The sequence below is a fragment of the Melanotaenia boesemani genome, chromosome 5 (genome assembly GCF_017639745.1).
Source record: "Melanotaenia boesemani isolate fMelBoe1 chromosome 5, fMelBoe1.pri, whole genome shotgun sequence".
NCBI lineage: Eukaryota > Metazoa > Chordata > Actinopteri > Atheriniformes > Melanotaeniidae > Melanotaenia > Melanotaenia boesemani.
The window spans coordinates 9,805,006-9,828,140 of NC_055686.1; the positions used below are offsets into that span (position 1 = coordinate 9,805,006).

The following is a 23,135-nucleotide window of genomic DNA, read 5'->3' on the forward strand; positions in this document are numbered from 1 at the left end:
CGACAGGTGGCCGAACAGCTGGGACTCAGCTTTTTCCCTCTTCCGAAACCCGTCTCCGTCCGAGCCCTGGATGATCACCTGCTTCACAGAGTCACCGAGAAAACTCAACCAGTTCCGGTCACTTTCTCTCATCATCATGAGACAATCAGCTTTTATGTCATTGACTCCCCACAGATACCCATCATTTTGGGCATGACCTGGCTCCAGGCTCATAATCCACACATTGATTGGCGTGAGGGTAAGATAATCAATTGGAGCGTTAACTGTTTAACCACCTGCCTACGTTCTCTCCCTGCTACAGTGACTCCACGGCCTGACAGCACTGAATCGGATTACCCCAGTCTCTCTCAAGTTCCTCCTCAGTATCATGATCTAAAGGAAGTATTTAATAAGTTTCGTGCTACTTCTCTGCCTCCGCATCGTCCCTATGACTGCGCTATTGATCTCCTCCCCGGCTCCATGCCACCCTGTGGCAGGATATATTCCATATCAGCCCCAGAGAAAGAGGCCATGGACAAATACATCTCCGAATTCCTCGCGTCGGGCATTATTCGAGCCTCCTCCTCGCCCGCGGGAGCTGGATTTTTCTTTGTGGAAAAGAAGGATGGCACACTCCGCCCTTGTATTGATTATCGAGGTTTAAATGAAATCACTATCAAGAATCGTTATCCCCTCCCTCTCATGTCCACCGCCCTGGATCTGTTACAGAACGCCACCATCTACACCAAATTGGACTTACGGAACGCTTATCATCTGGTGCGCATACGGGAGGGAGATGAGTGGAAGACGGCTTTTAACACACCAACGGGCCATTACGAATATCTGGTTATGCCTTTTGGATTGACTAATGCTCCTGCAGTTTTTCAGGCACTTGTTAATGATGTTCTAAGGGACATGCTTAATAAATTTGTTTTTGTGTACCTGGATGATATTCTCATTTTTTTCTCAGAACCCTGATGAACACTTACTTCACGTGCGCTCCGTTCTACAGCACCTCCTCCAGAACCAGTTGTTCGTGAAGGCAGAAAAGTGTGAGTTTCACAGTTCCACCGTCTCCTTCTTGGGTCATATTATAACAGCCGGAGGAGTCCAGATGGACCCTTCCAAGGTCATAGCTGTAAGGGACTGGCCTTCACCGTCAGGCCCCAAACAGCTACAACAGTTTTTGGGGTTCGCCAACTTTTACAGGAGATACATTAAAAACTACAGCTCCATTTCTGCCCCTCTCCACTGGTTAACCTCTTCAAAAACATCCTTTTCCTGGAATACCGAGGCCGAAGCAGCCTTCACGCTGCTAAAACAACGCTTCACGTCAGCCCCCGTTCTCCGCATGCCGGATCCTACCAGACAGTTTATTGTGGAGGTTGATGCGTCAGATTATGGCGTTGGTGCAGTGTTATCCCAACGGTGTTTGGAGGATTCGCGGATTCACCCCTGTGCTTTTTCTTCCAGAGGTCTGTCACCGTCAGAGCGTAACTACGATGTTGGGGATCGAGAGCTTCTGGCAGTTAAGCTGGCTTTGGAGGAGTGGAGACACTGGCTGGAGGGGGCCTCGCATCCCTTCATTGTCTGGACTGACCACCGAAACCTCGAGTACCTGAAGTCGGCCAAGAGGCTTAATCCGCGCCAAGCCCGTTGGGCTCTGTTTTTTCACAGGTTTAATTTTTCCCTGGCTTACCGTCCAGGTTACAAGAATACCAAACCTGATGCTCTTTCTCGACTGGGGGGCTACCCCCCAGGAGGCTGAGGCTGACGGTGGAGACGATTACATCCTTCCTTCTCACGTCAGGCTGGGGGTAAGCCGTGTCCACCTGGAAGCTGAGATCAGCCGAGTGCACCGTTCCACCGTGGTGCCCGCTGGTTGCCCAGATGGCCATCTCTACGTTCCACCCCGGTTTCGGTCCAAGGTCCTCGCTTTGTGCCATTCCTCGCGGTTTGCCTGTCACCCTGGTGTGGCAAGGATGTACCACCTGCTGTCCCAGCATTTTGGTGGCCCGCTTGCCGCCGGGACATCCGGAGTTATGTGGCGGCCTGTCCAGTTTGTGCGCGCTCTAAGACATCCCGTCACCGTCCGGCTGGACTCCTTCATCCCTTGTCCATCCCTCACCGGCCCTGGTCCCACGTCTCCATGGACTTCGTCACTGGTCTCCCTCCATTCCTTCCATCCCTAATGTTTTCCCAAAAACCTCCTGAATTATTTTCAGTTTCTTGTTCGTCTCGAGTAAATCTGTTCGGCTGGATCACAATGAGGAACACATGAGGACCCGGAGCAGCATAAAAGAGGCATCTTGCCAGCTCTTGTTTTATGTGCTCTTGAGATGTAGAAGTGCCAAACAGACCTGGAGTATCAACTACTGACAGAGTTTGACCCTCAAACTCTTCTATTTCCTTCTGACACTCTGATGTTACTGAAGAAGGACTGATGGTGGAAAGAAAAGCATTCCCTCTTAAGATGGTGTTTCCTGCTGCACTCTTTCCTGCTCCAGTTTTTCCAACAAGTACGATCCTCAGGCCTGGTACACCAGCTGTTAAAAAATGTTAAAGCAAAAACATTACTAATGTTGTAAAAGACAAAATACCGGATTCTGAAAGGAAAATTATCATTAAATCTCTATTAGCAGCTAAATTTTAGATGTAACTACAGAAAACAATCTATGTAGTGAGAGAGGTCATGCTTGTATGTTTTTTTTTCTTTTTTAAACGTTGTTATTGCTTGATAACAGGCTAACTTTTCTCATATCTCAAGATAAGAGATTATTCCCATGCAGGATGTCTATTTCCAGCAGCTATTTGTCCATCACAGAGAGACCAACGTTCAGGCCTAGCGAGGTTTTAGTCTCCTACATACATATGTAAAATAACAAATTATGTTGACTTTTACTGAGTGTGTTTGTTTGTGGTGTACTGGGAGAAGTGCTGGTTTCCAGTCTCACTGCTGCAGGATTCAGAGACCTACGATAGTGATTCTTCACACACTCGGGGAGAAGCAGTCTGTCTCTGAAGGAGATCTGCAGGGCCGTCAGCTTTACAGTGTTTGGGAGGGGGGACAGGATAGAGAGTGGGGCTGTTCTTCAGTATTGGTCAAGTCAATACTCTGGTGCGGGGATTACTGTGTGTGTGTGTGTGTGGGCGGGAGTGGGAGTGGGCGGGTATGTGCAATTGACTGCGTGTTTTTAATATTTAAAGAGCAAAGGGGGATTGTACATGCGGTGGTGTCCGTGTCTTTAAATTCTATGTGTTGTATTAATTTTCGTACTTTCTCACCACCTCAATCAGTTGTTAATCAAAACTATCCATTCAACCTCGCGTCAGGGGAAATGCGGAGGTGACAACTTTCCGCTTCAACCTTTTCCGTGTTAACCAGGTCCACCTCAAATGTTCAACTAATCACACAATACTTCCTGGAGCCCCACAAGAAGAAAGTTCTGCTCGGCTGATGCTGGAAGATGTGCCCAACCACGTCTGGAGTATGTTACAGCCTTTATACATCATCCTCCTCTCACCACCTTAACTGGATCCAAAGGGGAACCCAGTACATAGTTGTACTGTACTGGATTTTATTTGCCTACCATCCATTTTCTATAACACTTAATCCAATTCAGGGTTGAGAGGAATTATGATACGAAGGGCAGGATACACCCTGGACAGGTCGTCAGGGTTACAGGGCCAACACAAAGAGACAAATAACCACTCAGTTTAGAGAAACCAATTAACCTAACATGCATGATTGTGGGAGGAAGCTAGATAGTAGGAAAGACCTATGGTGTTCAGTGGAGCTCCTTGGTGGTCTCGTCTACGGCTGAAAGAGCTCTGACAAGACATCAGTGTGGCATGCAGGGGTGAGAGACATTGTCCATGATACTGAGGAGCTTCCTCAGCATCTTCCTCTGAGACACCTCGCCACAGACTCCAGTTCAACTCCTACGACAGATCCAGCTCTCCTGTTATGTGTGGCAGAATGAAATTAGTACTTGCATTACCAGCCAATCAGCTGAGGGTAGCGACATATTTAGGCAGGTACGGAGCCAGCTCCAGACATCAAGCGCTCGCCTGGTTGGCTGGTCATGTGACTTCCAGCCGTCACAGAGATTCTTGTAGGTACCACGCTGAATTAATCTGCACACCTGAGTCGTTGTGGTATGTATGCCTTGTTTCCCTGCATCGTGTTATTTGGCTGGACAGATATTAAATGGCGGTGTTTTATAGGTAAACCTGTAAGTCATGTTACCTCCTGCTCATGTCGTCCTGGTTGGTAAATCTACTGCTTGTGGGCACGTTTCCTTCCTGTATGGGATATTTATACAGTTTCTTTTAGGGGGCTGGATCAGAAAGCTTTCAACAGCACAGCAGTCCTGCAGGCCGCTGCCACCAGCTAACCACCACCCCTGCTGATCATCCCACTTACTCCTGCTGCTTTGCTTTGTTTTACTTTCTTTTAAAGATATTTTACTTGCTGTTGCTTCCGCTGGATGCCCGTGCTGCTTCGCCTTTCTAGGCTCGGCTGTCTGTCGCTGCTACAATTGCTGCATGTTACAGGCTGCAATGATCTTTTGTTCAGTAAAATGTCTCCCTACCTGCTTTTGTTTTTCAGTTGAACTATCGAGTACTGCTGCAATTTGTTGGTGACCCACATTGAGGGCCTGAGCTTCCGTCCTCAGTATTAGCCTCCCTCCCATTTTACAGTTTGCTTTTATTATGATTATTTAAATTAAGGCAGTTTTACTTAGTTTGTGTGCTGCAATTTTATTGTCGGCTCCCTTTCTGCATGCTGATCATGTGTGGGTGTAGTGCTGTGTGGTAGTGTGCATGTTTAGCAGGTGGGTTTGGGGTGGACTTTTTGAGTTCCAGACAGTTTCAGCCCAGCTGTCCCACATGCCTCAGCTGTTTTTTTTTTTTTTTTAATTGGATCCTTGTCTTATACCTCCATCAGTATAACAAACCTGAATGCCTTTTGTAGAGAAAATGTGATAATCTTTGGGTGAAAGTCCCAGAGTGGCATTGTTGGAATTTTTATTATGACTGAAGTTTACATACTTCCCATCATCCCATCATGTGTTGTTTGTAATTTTTATTCTATTTCCTCCACACCCCAGTAAAAAACTCTGCCCAAACTAGTTGAACAGGAAGCTTCTCAGCACTCCACCTTGCAAATAGAAATTTATCAGCAAAAGAGGTGTGGTTGCCTTAAGTTATATAAGTTATAAGTTATAAGTTATAAGTTATATAAGCATTTTACTATTAACTTAAGTTAGATTACATTTATTTACAAGTCTATGTATCAACATTTTATAGTCCTTTTGTTATGATTCCTCTATGAATATATTAAATTTTACTTTCATATTTGAAGTAAATCTTCAACATATTAAGAAATATGTTTTAAAATAAAATGTGAAGAAATGTTATTCATATAATTACCAAACAAAGCAAGCTGGGAATCCATTTCCTCTTCTTCTGCCAGCCGACCTGCCATGTCTTCAACAGCTGATGTTCTGATCCCAAATAATTTAGTTTCTGTTTGACTTTGTGTTTTATTGTTCGCTTCTGGTCATTCCGGTTTAACGTATGTCACCTGTATTTGTGAAGGTGGAAATTGATTTATCTTGGAAACAACAGTTAACTGTCCTCTACAGTATATGACTGTAAATACAAATGCTATGTTACATTCATTATTAAAGTACGTTTGAAGTGACCACTTTAATAAACAAACAAATAAATAAATAAACATTTAAAAGATAGGTCCACCCCCCTCTGATTCCTAACAGTGGTTTGGTCTACTTAGTGTGCTGCTCCTTTGAAACAGAGCTGAATTTGTCTTAGAGATGGGATTTATGGCTCTTTGAAGGGAACCAGATCTTGAGGAGCCGTTCCTCAAATTTCTCAATATATAAGAATGACAAAAATTCAAAATATGTACCTATATAAAATCTACTATGAAAAAAATATAGGAAAAATATAGATAAAAAAGGATAAACTTGAGCAGTCAGTGCAAATTCTAGTAAATGTTTTTGATAGAACTCACAATATTTGTTTCCAAACAATACTCTCTGTGCATAGATGCTTCACATGAATGGAGCGTGTTGGACATCAGACTTCTATGATGTCACATGTTATTTATTTTATTTTCATTTTAATCAACTGTACTACTTCTTATTTACTTATTTATTCATTTATTTATTCATTCAGTCATTTTTAGCTGGTGAGAGGTGTTGCTCATGATGGATGTCAGTTTGGCTAACATCCTTCTCTCCCCCACTTCCTCTACGGAGTCCAGAGGACAATCCAGGACAGAGCTCGCTCTCCTGATCAGTTTATTGATCCTGCTCCTGTCCCTGTCTGTGCTGCTCCCTCTCCAGCAGACCACAGCATAGAATATGGCTGAGGCCACCACGGAGTCATAAAAAGTCCTGAGGAGAGTCCCACACACTCCGAAGGACCTCAGTCTCCTCAACAGGTGGAGGCGACTCTGTCCCTTCTTGTAGAGGGTGTGGGTGTTTGTAGATCAGTCCAGTTTGTTGTTTAGGTGAACACCCAGGAATTTATAGTTCTCCACCACCTCTATGTCCGATCCCTGGATGTTCACCTGTGTGAGAGAGGATGCTTTCCTCTGGAAGTCCACGATCATCTCCTTTGTCTTGCTGGTATTTAGCTGGAGCTGGTTACGCTCACTCCAGCTGACAAAGTCCCTGATGACTGTCCTGTACTCCAGATCGTCCCCCTCAGAAACACAGCCAACAACGACTGTGTCATCAGAGAACTTCTGGATGTGGCAGTGTGTGTTATTGTAAGTGAAGTCCGAAGTGTATAGAGTGAAGAGGAAGGGAGAGAGCACCGTACCCTGAGGGGCACCTGTGCTGCAGAGCACCACGTCAGACTCACAGTGCTGCAGCCTCACATACTGTGGTCTGTTGGTGAGATAGTCCTTAATCCATGCAGTCAGGTGTTGGTCTACTCCCATACCTTCCATCTTCACTCGTAGCAGTGAAGACTGGATAGTATTAAAAGCGCTGGAGAAGTCGAAAAACATGACTCTCACAGCACTTCCGCTGACCTCCAGGTGTTGCAGTGATCTGTGCAGCAAGTAAATCACTGCTCATCACATTGCTTATACTTTCTATAACATTAACTCAACATTTGTAGCAGTCTTCGGTCGATATTGCAGCTAACTGTCCAACATTTCCTATTATATAAACTGCAGTAAGCTGAACACAAGAGTTAACTGATGAAGCACACAAGAATGTAATTTATTAATCTTGTTTATTTTGTTCTCCATATCACACAATAACACATTAATGAGGCTGTTTCAGAGTGTGCAAGAAAAAAAAATACAACTACAAAAGACATGATATGTAGTTTACTCCACCGTTGCTTATAATCAATAGAAAATCTCATTCCTGAGTTCATCCCACCACTACTACAATCAGGTGAATTTAGCTCTTTGTAACTGCAGAGTACACTCTGGTTGGAAAAAACAGTATAGAAAATAGATGTATGAATTGAGTTTTAAATCATCACACAGGCTGTGAAAATCAGGTCTCTTTAGGAGCAGCATCAAGTACTTATTCATTTTCTACTTTCAACAGGAAGAAGGAAGTGCAAGTTGAGGATGACTCTACTTTTTAACAGTCCTACTCTAATTTATCACAGAGAAACATTTAAATTTTGTTATTGAATCGTGCCTTCTGCAGGATGTTTTTGTTCATCATACTGTGGTTAGACGTGGTTAACTGGCTGTATATCAACGACACATTATATACTGTAATCTACTGTTTGTCAGTGCAAATCTGTGTTTCTCAGCTTTTAGAATCTGCTTGAATTACGTCCATAGCGCAATCTGTCGAAGAGTTTAAAAGAATTTCAAGGAACCTTTGTCCTTTTGGTTTTAAAGTTAAGCAAAAAGCTTAGCTTACGATTGTTAACAATCTCAAATCAGTGTGTAGCATAGCTGCAGTGACAGAGGAGGACAAAGGAGGACAGGGAGAGGAAAAAGAGGACGAGAGGGGAGGACATAGTGAAGGGAGGGGAGCGATGAAGGAAAAGAGAGGAAGACAGGAGGAAAAAGAAAGAGGACACTCAGGACAGAGAGGACAAATAGATGAGGGAAAAGAGGAGAGGAAATAGAGAGGACAGATTTTCTGGATATGGGCAGGCGTAATCCTATGCTTTTACTTTTTTTGTCAGCAGATAATATTGAACATTGTTAGTAGTTAGTAGAATATTGTTAAATGTAGTTTAACATTCTTAAACTGCATTTAACAATCCATTTAAAACTCATACTTAAAATATAACAATCCTATTTTATGCAGAAATAATTGCAGGCATTTTTATGTTTGCATGCATTTATTTATATTAATATTGATGCCAATTCAAATCAAATGTCCTTGTGATGGTAACCTGAAGACAAACAGAACAGCATTTTATGTATGGCTTAAATTTTTATTTTATCTAGATTATTTGTTTTTGTACGTTTTAGTTTTTAATTTGTATCCATCTGTAGCTGCCCAGGTGTTTTGTGTTCACTATCATTCACTTGCAGCTCATAGATTAGCTCATAATTTTGTCTGCTCTAATTAACCTTAATTAGAGCCAGACCAGTTGCCCAACCAGTATAACGTATCTAAGTTAGCATAAATTCAACTTCACACACAATTCTATCAACAAGTGGCTAAGGTCGCTACAAGCTACAAAGCTAGTAAGTTAGCCAGCGGTTTGTGGTCGATTTAAAGTTATTGTTGGAACATTACAGCCGGTAGTTTAATGTTACGTTATAAACAACCACCACCAAACTTTTTGTTAACTTACCACAATGTCTTTGTAGTGAATGTAGTCTCAGGTTTGTTGTGTATTTCCAGCTACATTTCCACACCACATTCCTTCCCTTCGACTAAAATCAAGCATAAGGTTTTTTTTTTCTCCACTTCAGTGTAGCGAAAATGGGTCCATATATCACGTCTTCTCTTTCTCTTGGGCCCTGTTCAAAGCATGGCCACTAATGTTTTACTTTTAACCTTTTACTGTGAATCCACCTCCTGTCTGTCCCATGTGTTTGTGTACCTGCCTGCTGCAGGTTTGAACGGGGGTGTGTGTGTGTGTGAGTGGCGGAAGAGCTAAGGAGGCGGAGAAGGCGGAGGAGACAGGATTTGACAAAAACATATCATATAATAATATAATTTTTGTCTCGTCTTTGTTCGTGAACTAAAATGTCCATAGATTTTAGCCCAATTTTTATTTGGTGAACTACATTTTTGCCTCGTCTTTATTAGTCCATGAAAATGGTTTCTGATTTAGTCCCAGTTATTGGTAATATTTTGGGGTTTTAGTCTCATCTAGTCTAGTTTCGTCAGGTAAAAAATGTGCGTTGACGAAAATATTTTCGTTTAAGGATTCAAGGATTCAAGGATTCAAGGAACTTTATTGTCATACCAGCTCACATTTACATGTTTATGGTATGAAATTAGAACTGAGGTCCCGGTTTGAGCCATAAGAAGGAGGGCAATAAGTGAAATAAAATGAGATAAGACATGAGAGAGAAAAAAAAAAAAAAAAAAAAAAAAAAATAGAAATATAGGCTAAATATAAATAGAATATAAGCTAAATACAACAGAATATAAAAGCAAAATTTTAAATAAAATAACAGTAAACACTAAAGAGCCCAGTTTGCATGTGCAGCCTAGATAAATATGTGCAAGTATGTATGTGCATGAGGTAGTGATAGTCCAAAGTACAACATTTCTGATATTAATATTAATGATATTGCACTTATATGGACAGCAGGTAAACATGTAAAGTTTTCGTTAACAAAATTAACACTAGTGTCAAGCCTCTGTGGAGCTATGCCATGCCTATGGCGGTTACGCAGAGGCCACGCAAGCATAAATCCGCCTTAAGTGTGCACGGGTGAAGGACAACAAGCAGAGTGGCTATGAACGGAACAAAGGCAGGGTGAGACGAGACTAAAGAACTGCAAAGGCACAATAGCACAGTAGCACTGATGCTAAGTAGCCTCTCTCTCTTACACATATAATCTGGTCTACTGCTCAGTGACCATTTTTACCAGTTGCCCTAGATTGAATTTTATTTGGTTCTTTTACCTTTAGCCTTGGTTTGTTGATAGACTTCTTTTTACCATTGTTTGCACACCTCCCTGAGTACCTGCTCCAGTCTGCACCCCTTCCAGAAGTTCTGTCTTTGTCTTCGGTCTCCTGGTCGACCTCCAGACACACAGTCACTGTCTGTGCGACCTCCTGGTCACCCGCCAGAGACTCAACTCCTGTCAGTGCGCCCTCCCATTAGTCCTCCAGACATTATATTAACGCCTGTTTATCTTCAAGAGATCCAGTCAGCGCGCATTCCAGTGATCCAACTCCAATCAGCATGCCTTCCAGAGATCCAGCTGCTCCACGCAGCACGCCTCCCAGAGATTCAGGTGCTACATGCAGCACATCTTCCGGAGACACACCTCCTGTCTGTGCGGCCTCCTGGTCGCCCTCCAGACGTCTTACTAACATCTGTTTGTCTTCCAGACAGTCTGCTCCAGTCTATGCCCCCTCCAGACACTCAGTACCTGTCTGTGTGACCTCCTGATCGCCTTCCAAAGATCAAACCTCAGTCAGTGTGCCTCCAAGAGGTCCAGCTCCAGTCAGCACGCCTCCCAGAGATACAGTTCCTGTTCATGTGGCCTTCTGGTCATTTGCCAGAGACCCAGCCTGCACATCTGCCTGAGATCCAGCTCCAGTCGGTGCTGCAATCTGGCCGTCCGCCAGAGATCTGGTCTGCTCGTCATCGGGGTTGTCTTCCCGAGACCCGACCACAGTCTGCTTGTCCAAGGCAGTCCAAGGTATTTGAAGGTGAGACGTCGTCCTGATTGGTCAGCCACTGAAGATCCGGAACAATCGGCAACAAGTCCCAGCAAAGGAAGGCGGATCCAGGAAAACAGTCCTACAGCCAATAACTGGGAAGTGCTGGCACAGTGCTATTTACATATACGGCTTTGGGCTGACAAGCCTGGGACCTTAACAGAGTGAGCACCATTGATGGTCAGTGGCAGGTGTTGGGTGTTGCCTCCTGGAAGCTGACAACAATCTCCTTGGTCTTGCTAAAGTTCAACAGGAGGTTGTTGTCTCTGCACCACGTGGTCAGAAGATCGACCTCATTCCTGTAGTGAGTCTTGTCGACCTTGGTAATGAGACCCACCAGAGTTGTGTTGTCCACAAACTTCACAAGGCAATTTGTGCTGTAGGTTGTTTTGCAGTCTTGTGTCAGCAGGGTGAAGAGCAGGGGACTGAGCACAGCCTTGGGGAGCCCCTATGCTTAGTGTGATGCATCTTGAGGTGTTGTTGCCAACACATACTGTTTGTGATCTCTGACTGAAGAAGTCCAGCAGCCAGTTGCAGAAGGAGGTGCTGAGGCCCAGTTGTCCAGTTTGCAGATGAGTTGCTGTGGCATTATGGTGTTGAATGCTGAACTCTAGCATTCTCACATATGAGTCTTTCTTGTCCAGGTGGGTGAGGGCTGGGTGGAGGGCAGAGCAGACTGCATCCTCTGTGGATCGTTTAGCTCTGTATGGATGTATAACTGGATGAAATATAAGTCTTGGTAACATTAAGTCATACATCAAAACTGGCAGCCTTTTAAAGTTTTATAATTGTTGACGACATTTATGTGAAGTTTCTTGGCCAAAGATAGGCATCTGTTGATGAATTTATAATTTTATAAATGCAATCATAGAGTGATGTGGAAAACTCTATTCTGTGTCTTTTATTCTGAAACACATGTAGGTGTGTTGAACTGTTAGTTTTCAAATGATGTAAAGAAATTTGATATTGTGCCCGACAAGCTCCAGTTTTCTTCTGGACAAATAGTTTGAAATTATGCCATACACAAATATTTGACACATAAACATAGAATTATTATATGAAATAGTTTTTCCTATGGGTTTAAATCTGTAAACTGTATTTCAATGTTTAATTCTTGAAGTTTGAGTATTCAATCGTCTTCTGTTCCTAAATGAGTGCAGGGTCGATGCTGAAGTATGTTCAAGAAGGAACACAAGGCCAGGAGGCAGATGCAGATGAGCAACCATCTACCAGTAATTCCTATTCATATCAAACATCAGCCACCAGGTATGTGGACTCTGGGACTTCTGAAGGCACAGAGTGTCCTGTCACTGAGAGGCCATCAACCAGTGACACTGCAGAGACCTGTGTGCCCCCTCCAACTGATCCTGCTCTTTGGCCAGTCCACATTTTAGATGCTGATCATGTGGAAATTGTACAGAGGTCCATATAAAGTCAAGTCTGATTTCAATTTTCCAAAAGGACCTGATGGAAGAGCATTTTATACAAGTTTTCAGTTCAAAACATTTTCAAATGGAGAAAAAAATCAACAGGAGCTGGCTAGTGTACTCCCCACAGAACAATGTTGTGTTTTGCTTTTGCTTTTCAGTTCAAAAGCTATAAAGCTGACTGGAGAGGGCCACAGTGACTGGTCTAACATCAACAGTAGTTAGAGGGGCCATGAATGTAGCCCAGATCATACAAAATGCATGCTTCAGTGGAGAGGACTAGACACATGGCTAAAGAAGGGCATGGCAATAGACCAACAGGAGTTAACATTACTAGAGGCAGAAAATAATAGGTGGTGAGATGTCCTTGGCTTGGTTTTTATCAGCATCAATATGGATGTGGCTCAGAGACTGTCCTAAGATGACCTAGCTGCTGATTTTGAATACAGGAAATGCAGACGTGTGCCTCTGTAGGGTCTACAATAAGTGATGCTTGTTTTGATGTTTCTTTCATAGACTGACAGAATATAATGTCTCCTTAAGTGAAATATACTATTTTGTTTTATTTATTTTTGTTCTTATGGTTATTTACTAAAAAAGTTCGTATTGGAATAGTTAAATGCTGGTGGATATGTTTCAAAGTTAGTCTGTTATTAATTTAAGAGTCATGTAAGAGCACAGAAGATTAAACTATTTGCTGAAACCTGCATTATGACGCTTTAGGATTACATTTACAATACAGCACAGAAGTAGTTTTCAGAAGCAGAAAGCATACTGGACATGGAAAATAAAACACCACTTGCACACAATTACTTTCATCCAGTGGTGCATATCAGATTTCTGGCCTATGAATTATTAATCTTTTTAGCTTTACAGTTAATATGAACTTGACAGTTTTAATATGATATGATCCAAGTTATCTGTAGTTATTTCAGCCTTGAAAGCCATGTAGTATCTGGAGGACAGACTGAGTTTAATGAGCTTATGTATTATCTGCACTACTCACCAATGTCTTGCTCTCTTCTTTACTCCTCCTGTTTATTCTAGCTTTCTTTTGTCAGTGCCAGATAGAGAACTTCTAATTTTTATAAACCTACTGTCATGTATGGCGGGCGGAGGAGGTGGTGAGGACCCAAATGCAGGTAGACAGGGCAGGAGGCAGCTTTAGTGCAGGTAAAAGAGGGTTTATTTTCAGGATCCAAAACAGGAAAAACAGAATAACGTAAACAAGAGGGAACAGGCATGCGTGAATAGTGAGGATCCAACAAGGAATAACAGAAAACCAGGAGTACTTATACACAGAGGGAGTAACAGGACACAGTGAAGTGATGATTAATCAGAAACAGAAAACCACAGCACACAAGGGAAAACTAAAACTAAACATGACCAAACATCCAAAACATGAACTGAAAACCCATAACCGTGGCACCTGTTCTCTCATATTTGTTTGCATAAGACACTTGAAGGAAGAGGAGAGATGAGGATGGGTCTCTTTGGGGAGCACCACTATCATTTTGAGCTCTCCACATTGTCACCGCTCTGTCTTGATTTAAAATTGGCCCATGGAGGCCTCCTTCTGACTCGTGCCCCAAGCATTTACCTGTAGGGCTGGGTGATAAAGCAAATTTTAGTATTGATCTGATAAGTAAATCCAAGGGACGATCGCTAAAACCAATATAGATATTGATATTGATACTTTTTGCTTAAAATTTCACAATCATTTAATGAGTTTGCCTTTAATTATATGTCAATATTATTATCATGATCAAACACAGTATAAAGATTGTTGCCTAATGAAACATATTTTACGAACAAACTGAATGGCAAACCAAAGAAGACCTTAAATTTCAGCTTTTTTAAAAAACAATATAAAATAACAACATCAACAATGTAACAAAATATTTAAATAATTGTTATTGCCTTTGTAATAGAAAAATTACCAAGAGTGCGGCATGAGTAAAAGAATATAAAGTTTATTACAGGAGAAGTACAGAATACAAAATTACTTGCAAGTGGAAAGCGGTCGTCTGACCTCTAGAGAAGTCAGCAGAGAACTCTGGCTTGCTCCATTAAAGAAAACAGTTCTATTCAGCCCATCTCCAGCAGAAGGTCAACAACAACAAACTGATAAACCAAGTGAAAGGAGACGGTGTGGCACCCCTGTCTTCCAGTTCTCAGAAAAGGGTCCCGGAACCCAAGGCCTGAAATACAGGCTGGTATTTCTAAACAACGGTTATTATCTTAGCAGATGCAACTACCAGTCTCAACTTTCCCATATCCAAGGCCTGGAAGAGAGTCTGACCTCACACAAGCACAATAACCCAGCAGAAAAGCAATAACTTCAATATTCTGTAAAATGAAAACACACAGTATGCAAACGTAATGTAATAAATAAAAAAACAATAATACATTATTTAAAGTATAATGATTGTATGTGTGGTTATTATATGAGTAAATATGAGTGATTATCATATGCAGTAAAGTTACTTTCACACCTTTCATCACACACAATTGTTTGGGAAAATGAAGTCATCAGTGCAAATTGCCTAAACAAAAACAAAACCTACTGTTGGTTGGTTCTCATTAATATTCTTTGACTTTTTTTTCTCAAAGTACTAACAAAAACTTTGGTCTCATTAAACCTGTATCAATCAATACCAATACTAGGCTTGGTATCGATACAATCAATACTTGGATCGCCCAGCCTTATTAGCCTGGTTTGCATGTTGGCAAGTGGCACCTCTGCCTACAAAGACAAGCTAAGCTCATCAGCATGGACAGAACTCATCCTGGACACCTCCATTTTGTTCCCTTCCCATCAGGAAGGCACTAACCGACTATAAAAATGCAGACAAACTTAGAAACAGCTTTTTCCCCAGAGCTGAGGCCTCCATCACACTTCCTAACACCACATGCACTCTTCACACTCCTGTGTAATATGTGGTCTTCAACACGTTCTTCAGTTCATATTTATATGTCGTAAATAACCTGCTTATTTATATGTTCCCTGCTCATATACAGTATACATGTGTATGTATGTGTACATGTGTGTGTGTATGTAAGTGAATATGTATCTATGTAAATATAGATATGAATATATGTGTTCATGTAGGTAAATCTTGTTCTTATCTCTGAATTGCTGTCGGTGCTATATGACTGTCACCAACAAAGTTTCATTGTAAATTTATGATGACAGTAAAGTCTCTCTCTCTCTCTCTCTCTCTCTCTCTCTCTCTCTCTCTCTCTCTCTCTCTAACAATGTATAAAGAATTAATTTATAGGTTTCTTCCTTTTCTTAATGGAGGTTATTGTACTAGTTTAGTTTGCTTAAAGTATACACTACTCACCAAAAATGATGGATATTAAAGTTTCAGATGACATTTATAATTGTTGGAAACATGATGAATGTTGAATGTAGGTTCTTTAAGTAGAATCATGAAATGTTAATTCTTTCATCATGTTAGATGTTGTCTGTCTTACGTGAACACAAGGCAGTTCTAACCAGAACTAAATGTGCTCTAACAGAGATTGTTACCGTTTTTTATCTGCAGGGTTCAGGGAGGAAGTGAAACTTCTGTGACCGAGGCCACAGAATAGAAACAGTTCTGTTGATGCAACACTTCTTTTTCTGCTAAAAACACAGGAAGTTATTGTACATAGTTCAGGTGTATGGCTAAAAAGATTCTGAGCTTAAACTGTTTTGTATAGGAGACATCTAAACTTATACAGCTATAAAAAACATTTCTATCACGTTCCTTCTTTTGATTAAAATAAAACCTTATTTTATATTATTCACTTAAAGAATAATTCATCAATATTTTCACACAAAACACTATTGTTAAGAAAACATCAAATGATCAGACTCTACCAATCACATAATAAAAATCACACATTTGAAAATACCATCATATGTACATGTAAATATGAGGTCATTGACCTTGTAACAGTAGATACAAGTAGTCATTGAACCAGACACAATGTTTAGACACACACACACACACACACACACACACACACACACACACACACACACACACACACACACACACACACACACACACACACACACACGCACGCACACACACACATATATATACATATAGTATCAGACAGAATGGATGTCTCTGACAGTGTGGCATCCATTCTGGATGCGAGACTGACAGAACAGCTTGCATTGTTTCTAAGAAATGTTCCTAAGTGTTGTTTTAAATCTACTGGGTCTAAAAAGGTCGATGACCTCACATTTTTCCTCTCTTTATGATGGTGTTTTCAGACGTGATTTTATTGTGTGATTTCTTGAGTTTGATCGTTTCATATTTTCTTTATGATATTGTTCTTTGTGTTAAATTTAATGCAATTATGCTTTGAGTGATTAATTTAAGGAGGAAAATGTGATGGAAATTTTATTCAGAACAGAAGAGTAGAAGCTCAGATGCAAAACTACATGCAAAGCAGTTTGTATGGTGAGAAGCCCAGCTTGTTTAATGACAGTTTCCACTTTGGGGTGCAGTAAAAGCAGGTTTGACCTTTGTGGTTCTTATACGCTCGTTATCAACGTGTTCAGACAACACCCACATGCACAAACGAGCGATCTCAAACACAGAGGTTTTGGTTTCCCTTTCCTGCCATTGTTCTTTTCCTGTGCTCTGTGGATAAAAACAGCAGACACACCTTTGTTAGTCAGAGTTTCATTCTGATGTCCAGTGACTGCATGATTTCTCCCTATAAGATAACATCCTTCTCATCAAGGCTGTTGGTAAAATTGTTTCCATATATACATTAAGTGGAAAAAATAAAACCTTACACCTTAATTAACTGTTTCCATGTTTTAAAATGCATTTGTCTGAACACACAAAGTACATATACAATTCCACTCAAAACATTTTAATTTACAAAGTTGGGTACACAGAAAAGAAAGAGAATAGTCTCATCTTCACATATAATCTCTTCTGATTGCACAGAGAAAGAAAAGAAGCTCTCAAATGTTTATTTTGAATTGTGAGATCATTACAGTTTTTCACTAAATAAAAGCAGTGTTTAAAAGATTTTGACAAGGTACAATTTCAATTTGCATGTGTTTCCACTGAATGATGTTTAGAGCATAATCCGTTATTTTCGTAAAGTCTCGTCCCATGAGACTCCACTTTGAGGAGGAAGAAGATTTTTAATTCCTTGTAAAACTCTGCATTTTGCTGTTGTTTGTGATGTCGGGTGGTGTGTTCATACAAAAAAAGTGTTTCCATTACATTTATCCAAATATTCTTTTATACTGACATGCCTGAAAAATCACCTCAGGAGAGCATATAAACTTTTTTATGATAATTGAGAGTTTTTTTTTTTTTATTTAAATGTTTCTATTACCAGTTTTTTTTTTATTGTGATGTTTAGGATTTGTGCAATTCTATGTGAAATGGAAATGCAGCTAAAAATCAACCACTGCAGGTACATACTGATATACAGCTTTAAAATGACATTTTTATATTACAGCTGTACGCAAGGGTTGTTTTAATACAATTAGTAATAACAGTTGAGTATTATTTAAAGATTATTTAAAGACACTAATCTGCGACGATGAGAAAAAAACAGCTTGTGAGTCAACAGAGTACAACACAGCGATAATACAATGTTAATAAAATTAGAACTTGACCCTAAAACTTTAAAAAACAAGAACCAGAATACAGTTACAATGTCAGAAAGATTCATATGAACAAATGAAAACAACAAACTGTGGTTATCTTCCTGTTTCAATGTGGTTTTAATGAGATGTGGCCACATAGTATTTAACACACGTCATTACTGAATAGTGCAATTGTTCGTTGTTACTGCAGCTGCAGCAGCTCCCACTGCAGCTCCTGCTGCAGCTCCTATCGGGCCTCCTAATACAGCTCCAACAGCAGCACCAGAAGTTGTAAAACTGCTCATGGTAACGCCAGCATTATAGCTGTCTGCTATCTGCCTGCTAGTAGAGCTTCCTATTGCATTTCTTCTTTCTCCCATCATCAAACCAAAGGCAACGCCCCTAGCATAGCTCTCTTCTGCCCGTCTTATTGCTTCTTCAATCTCCATACCCCTATTTTCTCTCTGTATGACAATTATAACCTCTTTTTTAACTCTCTCAACTTTTCTTATCATTTCATTGGTAAAGTATCTTTTTCCATTTCTCCGAACCAATCTGTTGATCTTGTTCAGCAGCTCTCTGACCTGAGAAACATCTCTGTCTCTGTTGTCAAAGACATGATATCCTCCCCTGCACTGGCCAATGAAGTCACGGAGATCTTGATTTCTATTAATGAATGTTTCTATGGAGACACCATCTGCCCTCAGATCATCTCCATGGGTGAACAGGGCCATGGTGTAATCTGCCGCTAGTTCTCCAAAAACCTCCTGAATTTTTTCCACAGTTTCTTGTTCTTCTGGAGTAAATCTGTTCGGCTGGATCACAATGAGGAACACATGAGGACCCGGAGCAGAAAAAAAGATGCATTTAGCGATCTCTCTTTTAATCTGGTCTTCAGATGTGAAAGTGTCAAACAGACCCGGAGTATCAGTTACTGACAGAGTTTGACCCTCAAACTCTCCTATTTCCTTCTTACACTCTGATGTTACTGAAGAAGGACTGATGGTGGAAAGAAAAGCATTCCTTCTTAAGATGGTGTTTCCTGCTGCACTCTTTCCTGCTCCAGTTTTTCCAACAAGTACGATCCTCAGGTCTGCTGCGCCAGCTGTTAAAAAATGTTAAAGCAAAAACATTACTGATGTTGTAAAAGACAAAACTCTGGATTCTGACTGTTATTATTAAAACGTTAGTGGCTAAATGTTAAATGAAACACTGAAAACAAACTGGTGTGAGCCTGAAATCTGCAGCCTGAACTACATTCACAATTTGCCTTTGATTAAAACTGGACTTAACTGCTGTGCTCACTTCTCCACCGTTTCTCACATTTGAGGAAAACTAAGATGTAAAAGGGCAAAATTCATCAGTTAACTGGTCCAAAGAGAAACAATTTCCAAATATGATGTTTCAGTCTTGTTTACATAACAAAAATAACAACAACAAAAAACAAAAAACAAACTAGAAAAAACAGCATTAACTACTATAAGATCTTTCAGACAGTTAAACAGAGATTGTAGGGGAGTAGAAACAACCAGTTTAAAAGGGAAATAATTTAGGATGTCATCAGCATAACAATTAAATTTTGATTTCCCAAAAATTTATCCCAAAGGCAGCATATTCAATGAAAACTTAGTTGGGCCCAAAATGGACCCTTGAGGTACACAACAAATAGAGGCTGAAAATTCTAATCTATTCTATTCTATTCTATTGTCATTTGGCAGACGCTTTTATTCAAAGTGACTTACATCTGAGAGTAAGAACAATACAAGCAAGAATTCAAATAAGATGGGACATCATTATTAAGTAGTAGTCAGATTAAATTATATCTATCTATCTATCTATCTATCTATCTATCTATCTATCTATCTATCTATATATATATATATATATATATATATATATATATATATATATATATAGTGTTTTGTTTAAATACAAGATCACAATTTCATCACACAATGTCATCTTGGGTGTAAGTGTAATGGTTAACGTAGGACGACCCGGGAATTCAACCATACACACAACGGTTTTGACAGGGTTTTATTGCGCACAGGGAAGGCGAGGAGGCCACTCTATAGTGGAGGTGATGGCAGGGTCCTGAAAGGCTTAGGTAATAAGCAGAGTGGTTATCCATGTCCAACACTAAAGAATACTTAACAGGGCCAGGCAGAGAACAAGGTTAGTCCAAACAGGGGTTGTTATGCAGGTAGGTAGTTAGGCAGAGTGCAGGGAAAATCCTATAGGGAATCAGGCAGCAGGGAGTCCAGGAAACATAGCAGGGTCAACACAGGAATCTAAAGACAAGAATGCTGGATATCAAACAAAGATTATTGCTGACCATCTGGTAGGGAAGCAGAGACTGAGGGGAAGTTAAACAGGGTGATGAACAGGTGAGGAGAGTGAGCACTCATGAGGCCCAGATTGGCCCTCATGTTGCATATGTGCACGCAGCTTATTCAGTGCTTAGTTGAGTCAAAGAGCTGGACAAATCTTTCTAACTCATTCTGTTGAGTAGAAGAGTTAAGCTAAGTGTGGAAATGCTCCTTAAACAGCTGAGCTCTTAAAGTGGATAAGGACCCTGCAGATCGGACAGAGTTAGATAGATCGTTCCACCACCGGGTAACAACAAAGGAAAAAAGTCTAGCTACTGATGTGGCACCACATTGTGGTGGGAACACTAGGCGTCCTTCACTGGCAGAGCATAACTGTCGAGAGGAAGTGTAGCTCTGGGAAGGAGTGGAGGTAGACTGGAGCCGTTTGGGTTATTGTTTTGTAAACACACAGATATATATTACAATGTCACCAGGAGATCGAGGCCCTGTACAGGCTCTTGGGAAATGCATTGAGGAGATTATAGACTGGATGTGTCTGAACTTTCTCCAGTTAAACAAAAACAAAACTGAAGTGATGGTTTTTGGAGCCAAAGAGAAACGATTAAATGTCACCACAGAGCCTCAGTCTATACAACTAAAAACCACCAATCAGGCCAGAAATCTGGGTGTAGTGATGGACTCAGAGCTTAACTTTGAGAAACACATTGAGGGAATTACCAAATCAGCTTACTATCACCTTAAGAACATATTTAGGGTTGTTTTTAGTTCAGAGAAGTATATTAACTTAACATTATCAAGAAGTTTACATTTAACTATACTATTAGAAAATGTCATGAACTTCTTGCAATTTTTGGAGAAAAATAAGTTCAGTTTCAACAACATTTTGCATGATTTAAAAATCTTGAAATCTTATTTATTTACATATTTTTATTTGATATTTAAATATTTGATATTTTATGTGTATTTAATATATCAGCAAACAAAATATGAATATTTTTATACAATATGTATAAATTCACAGCTTTACTGTGCAAACTTGGGAGGCTAACGTTTGGATACTTTCTGTGTAAATAGAAGGCAGCATTAGGCAACTGAGCTGGTTAAATATGAAAGAAAATACTGTGGCATTGGTGGAGAAGATGAGTTGTGTTCCTGTTCAGTGTTTGTTGCTTTGTAAAGCAATAAAAAATATCAACACAGAAAATAGAAACCTATATCTTTATGCTGAACTGGTGAGCTTCCAGCTCCCTGCTTTGCATGTCATGCTCTGAGCTTCCCATGCATCGCCACCAAGATGAAAATGGCACTGGCATTCCCCACGGGTGCCGAACCCATCCGAGTCTGGGGAAGGAGAGCGACTCTCAACCACAAACAAGTTCCTCCAGCCTCTCTGTGCTTTCTGCGCCGCAGCTCTCATCTTCCTCCCTTCCTAGCCTCGCTATCTGAGAGAGTGGATAACAATGATCGAGTATGGGTTGTGTAACTCCAAGCAAATCCAATATAAACAAAGCAAAATCCGGGATAATTTTGGGATTCCAACCAGACGCAGTTTTAAGCTCTCAAACAGAGGATATGTCTGGGTAAAAGAGGACGTTTGGCCAGACAGTCAGGTATGTCAACCAGAAGTGGAGGATGTCTTCCTGGCTCTTTCTGCTTGATTATAAATAAATAAACAAACAAACAAATAAATAAATTAATGTGTGGCTGGCAACCGTAAACTAGAAAAGCAGAGCAGTCAGGGCAACATGACATGAGGAAAACAGCTGACAGAGAAACTCAGAAACACACTGCTGCTGTCATTCAGCATTTCTATTAAACAAAATGTTAATAAAAGTTTTACTTACCGTACAAAACAAGCTGGGTTTCCTTTTTCTTTCTTGCTGCTTTTCGGGGTGACATGCTGTTTCTCTGCTGAAGTTCTGGTACTGAATACTTTCAGTTTCATCCGGCTCTGTATTATGTTGGGGGGTTTCTGTGCAATGTCATCACAGACCGTTAATGGTGAGGAAATGTTCAGCTACTGATCACTTCACTACACCTGCTCTTTTATAGCCTTCTTGGGCAAGGCAACATCAACATAGCCTGACCTATAATGTATAATTGCCTCACATAAAATCACTCGTTTTAATCTCCCCACACCGAGACTACAACAACACCCTTTTTTGCACATCTCAACCAAAAACTATTAGTTGGTTGCTGAGCTGCTAAACTTTTAACTAAAACCAAGAAGAGAGCAATTTCTTCTGTTTAGCCTTTTTGTGTTGGCTCTTAAAATATTTCAGAACTATTATTTATTCACCTTCTTAGTTATCTGACCTTTTATATTAAGAGCCTGTACATGGACTGAGATCCTCTGGAGGACTTTTAGTGTTCCAGAGACCTGGTTTAAGGCCAGAGGTCATAGATCATTTGTCTCTAAACTCTGAAATGAACTAGCTGAGGAGTCCAGGACAGCAGAGTCAATTTCTTTTAAATACCTTCTTAAACATACTTTCCTTTTTTTTTTTTTACTGATTTCATTAGTTTTTCTTGGATTCTCAGGAGAGGTTATTTATGAAAGTTTTTTTTTTCCTCTGTGCATCTGTGTACCAGGTGCAGACTCTGAAAAACAGAGTCTGTATCTGGTACATAATAAAGGACGTTTAATCTTTAACTTTTGTACGTTGAGATTGATAAGGTACTTTCGTACAAAGGACAGAAATTTAATTTTTAACTTTTATAGTTATGTTCTGCTATTTGACAGATGCTCTACAACGGCTTGTTAAAAGAATAAAAAATAGAAATATACTTTATGAGTTGTGAAAAGAAAAATCAGTGCTCTAGTAAAATAAAAAATAAAAAAATCCACAAGGCGAAATCAACAATATATTATCCTCTGCAACGACATCACTAGCATGTTTTGAAGCAG

General features: G+C 40.4%; 1 protein-coding gene across 1 annotated transcript; it reads right to left on the bottom strand.

The window, feature by feature from the left end:
• Positions 1–2,088: 2,088 nt before the first annotated feature.
• LOC121640346 lies at positions 2,089–22,233 on the bottom strand. Its single transcript, XM_041986059.1, has 6 exons — positions 22,072–22,233; positions 18,077–19,002; positions 16,856–16,926; positions 6,529–7,067; positions 5,416–5,541; positions 2,089–2,525 (listed from the first exon to the last, which is right to left on the bottom strand). Exons 1-6 carry the CDS (start codon positions 22,124–22,126, stop codon positions 2,104–2,106), a joined length of 2,139 nt encoding a protein of 712 aa, XP_041841993.1. The 5' UTR covers positions 22,127–22,233; the 3' UTR covers positions 2,089–2,103.
• Between the last annotated feature and the right edge of the window lie 902 nt (positions 22,234–23,135).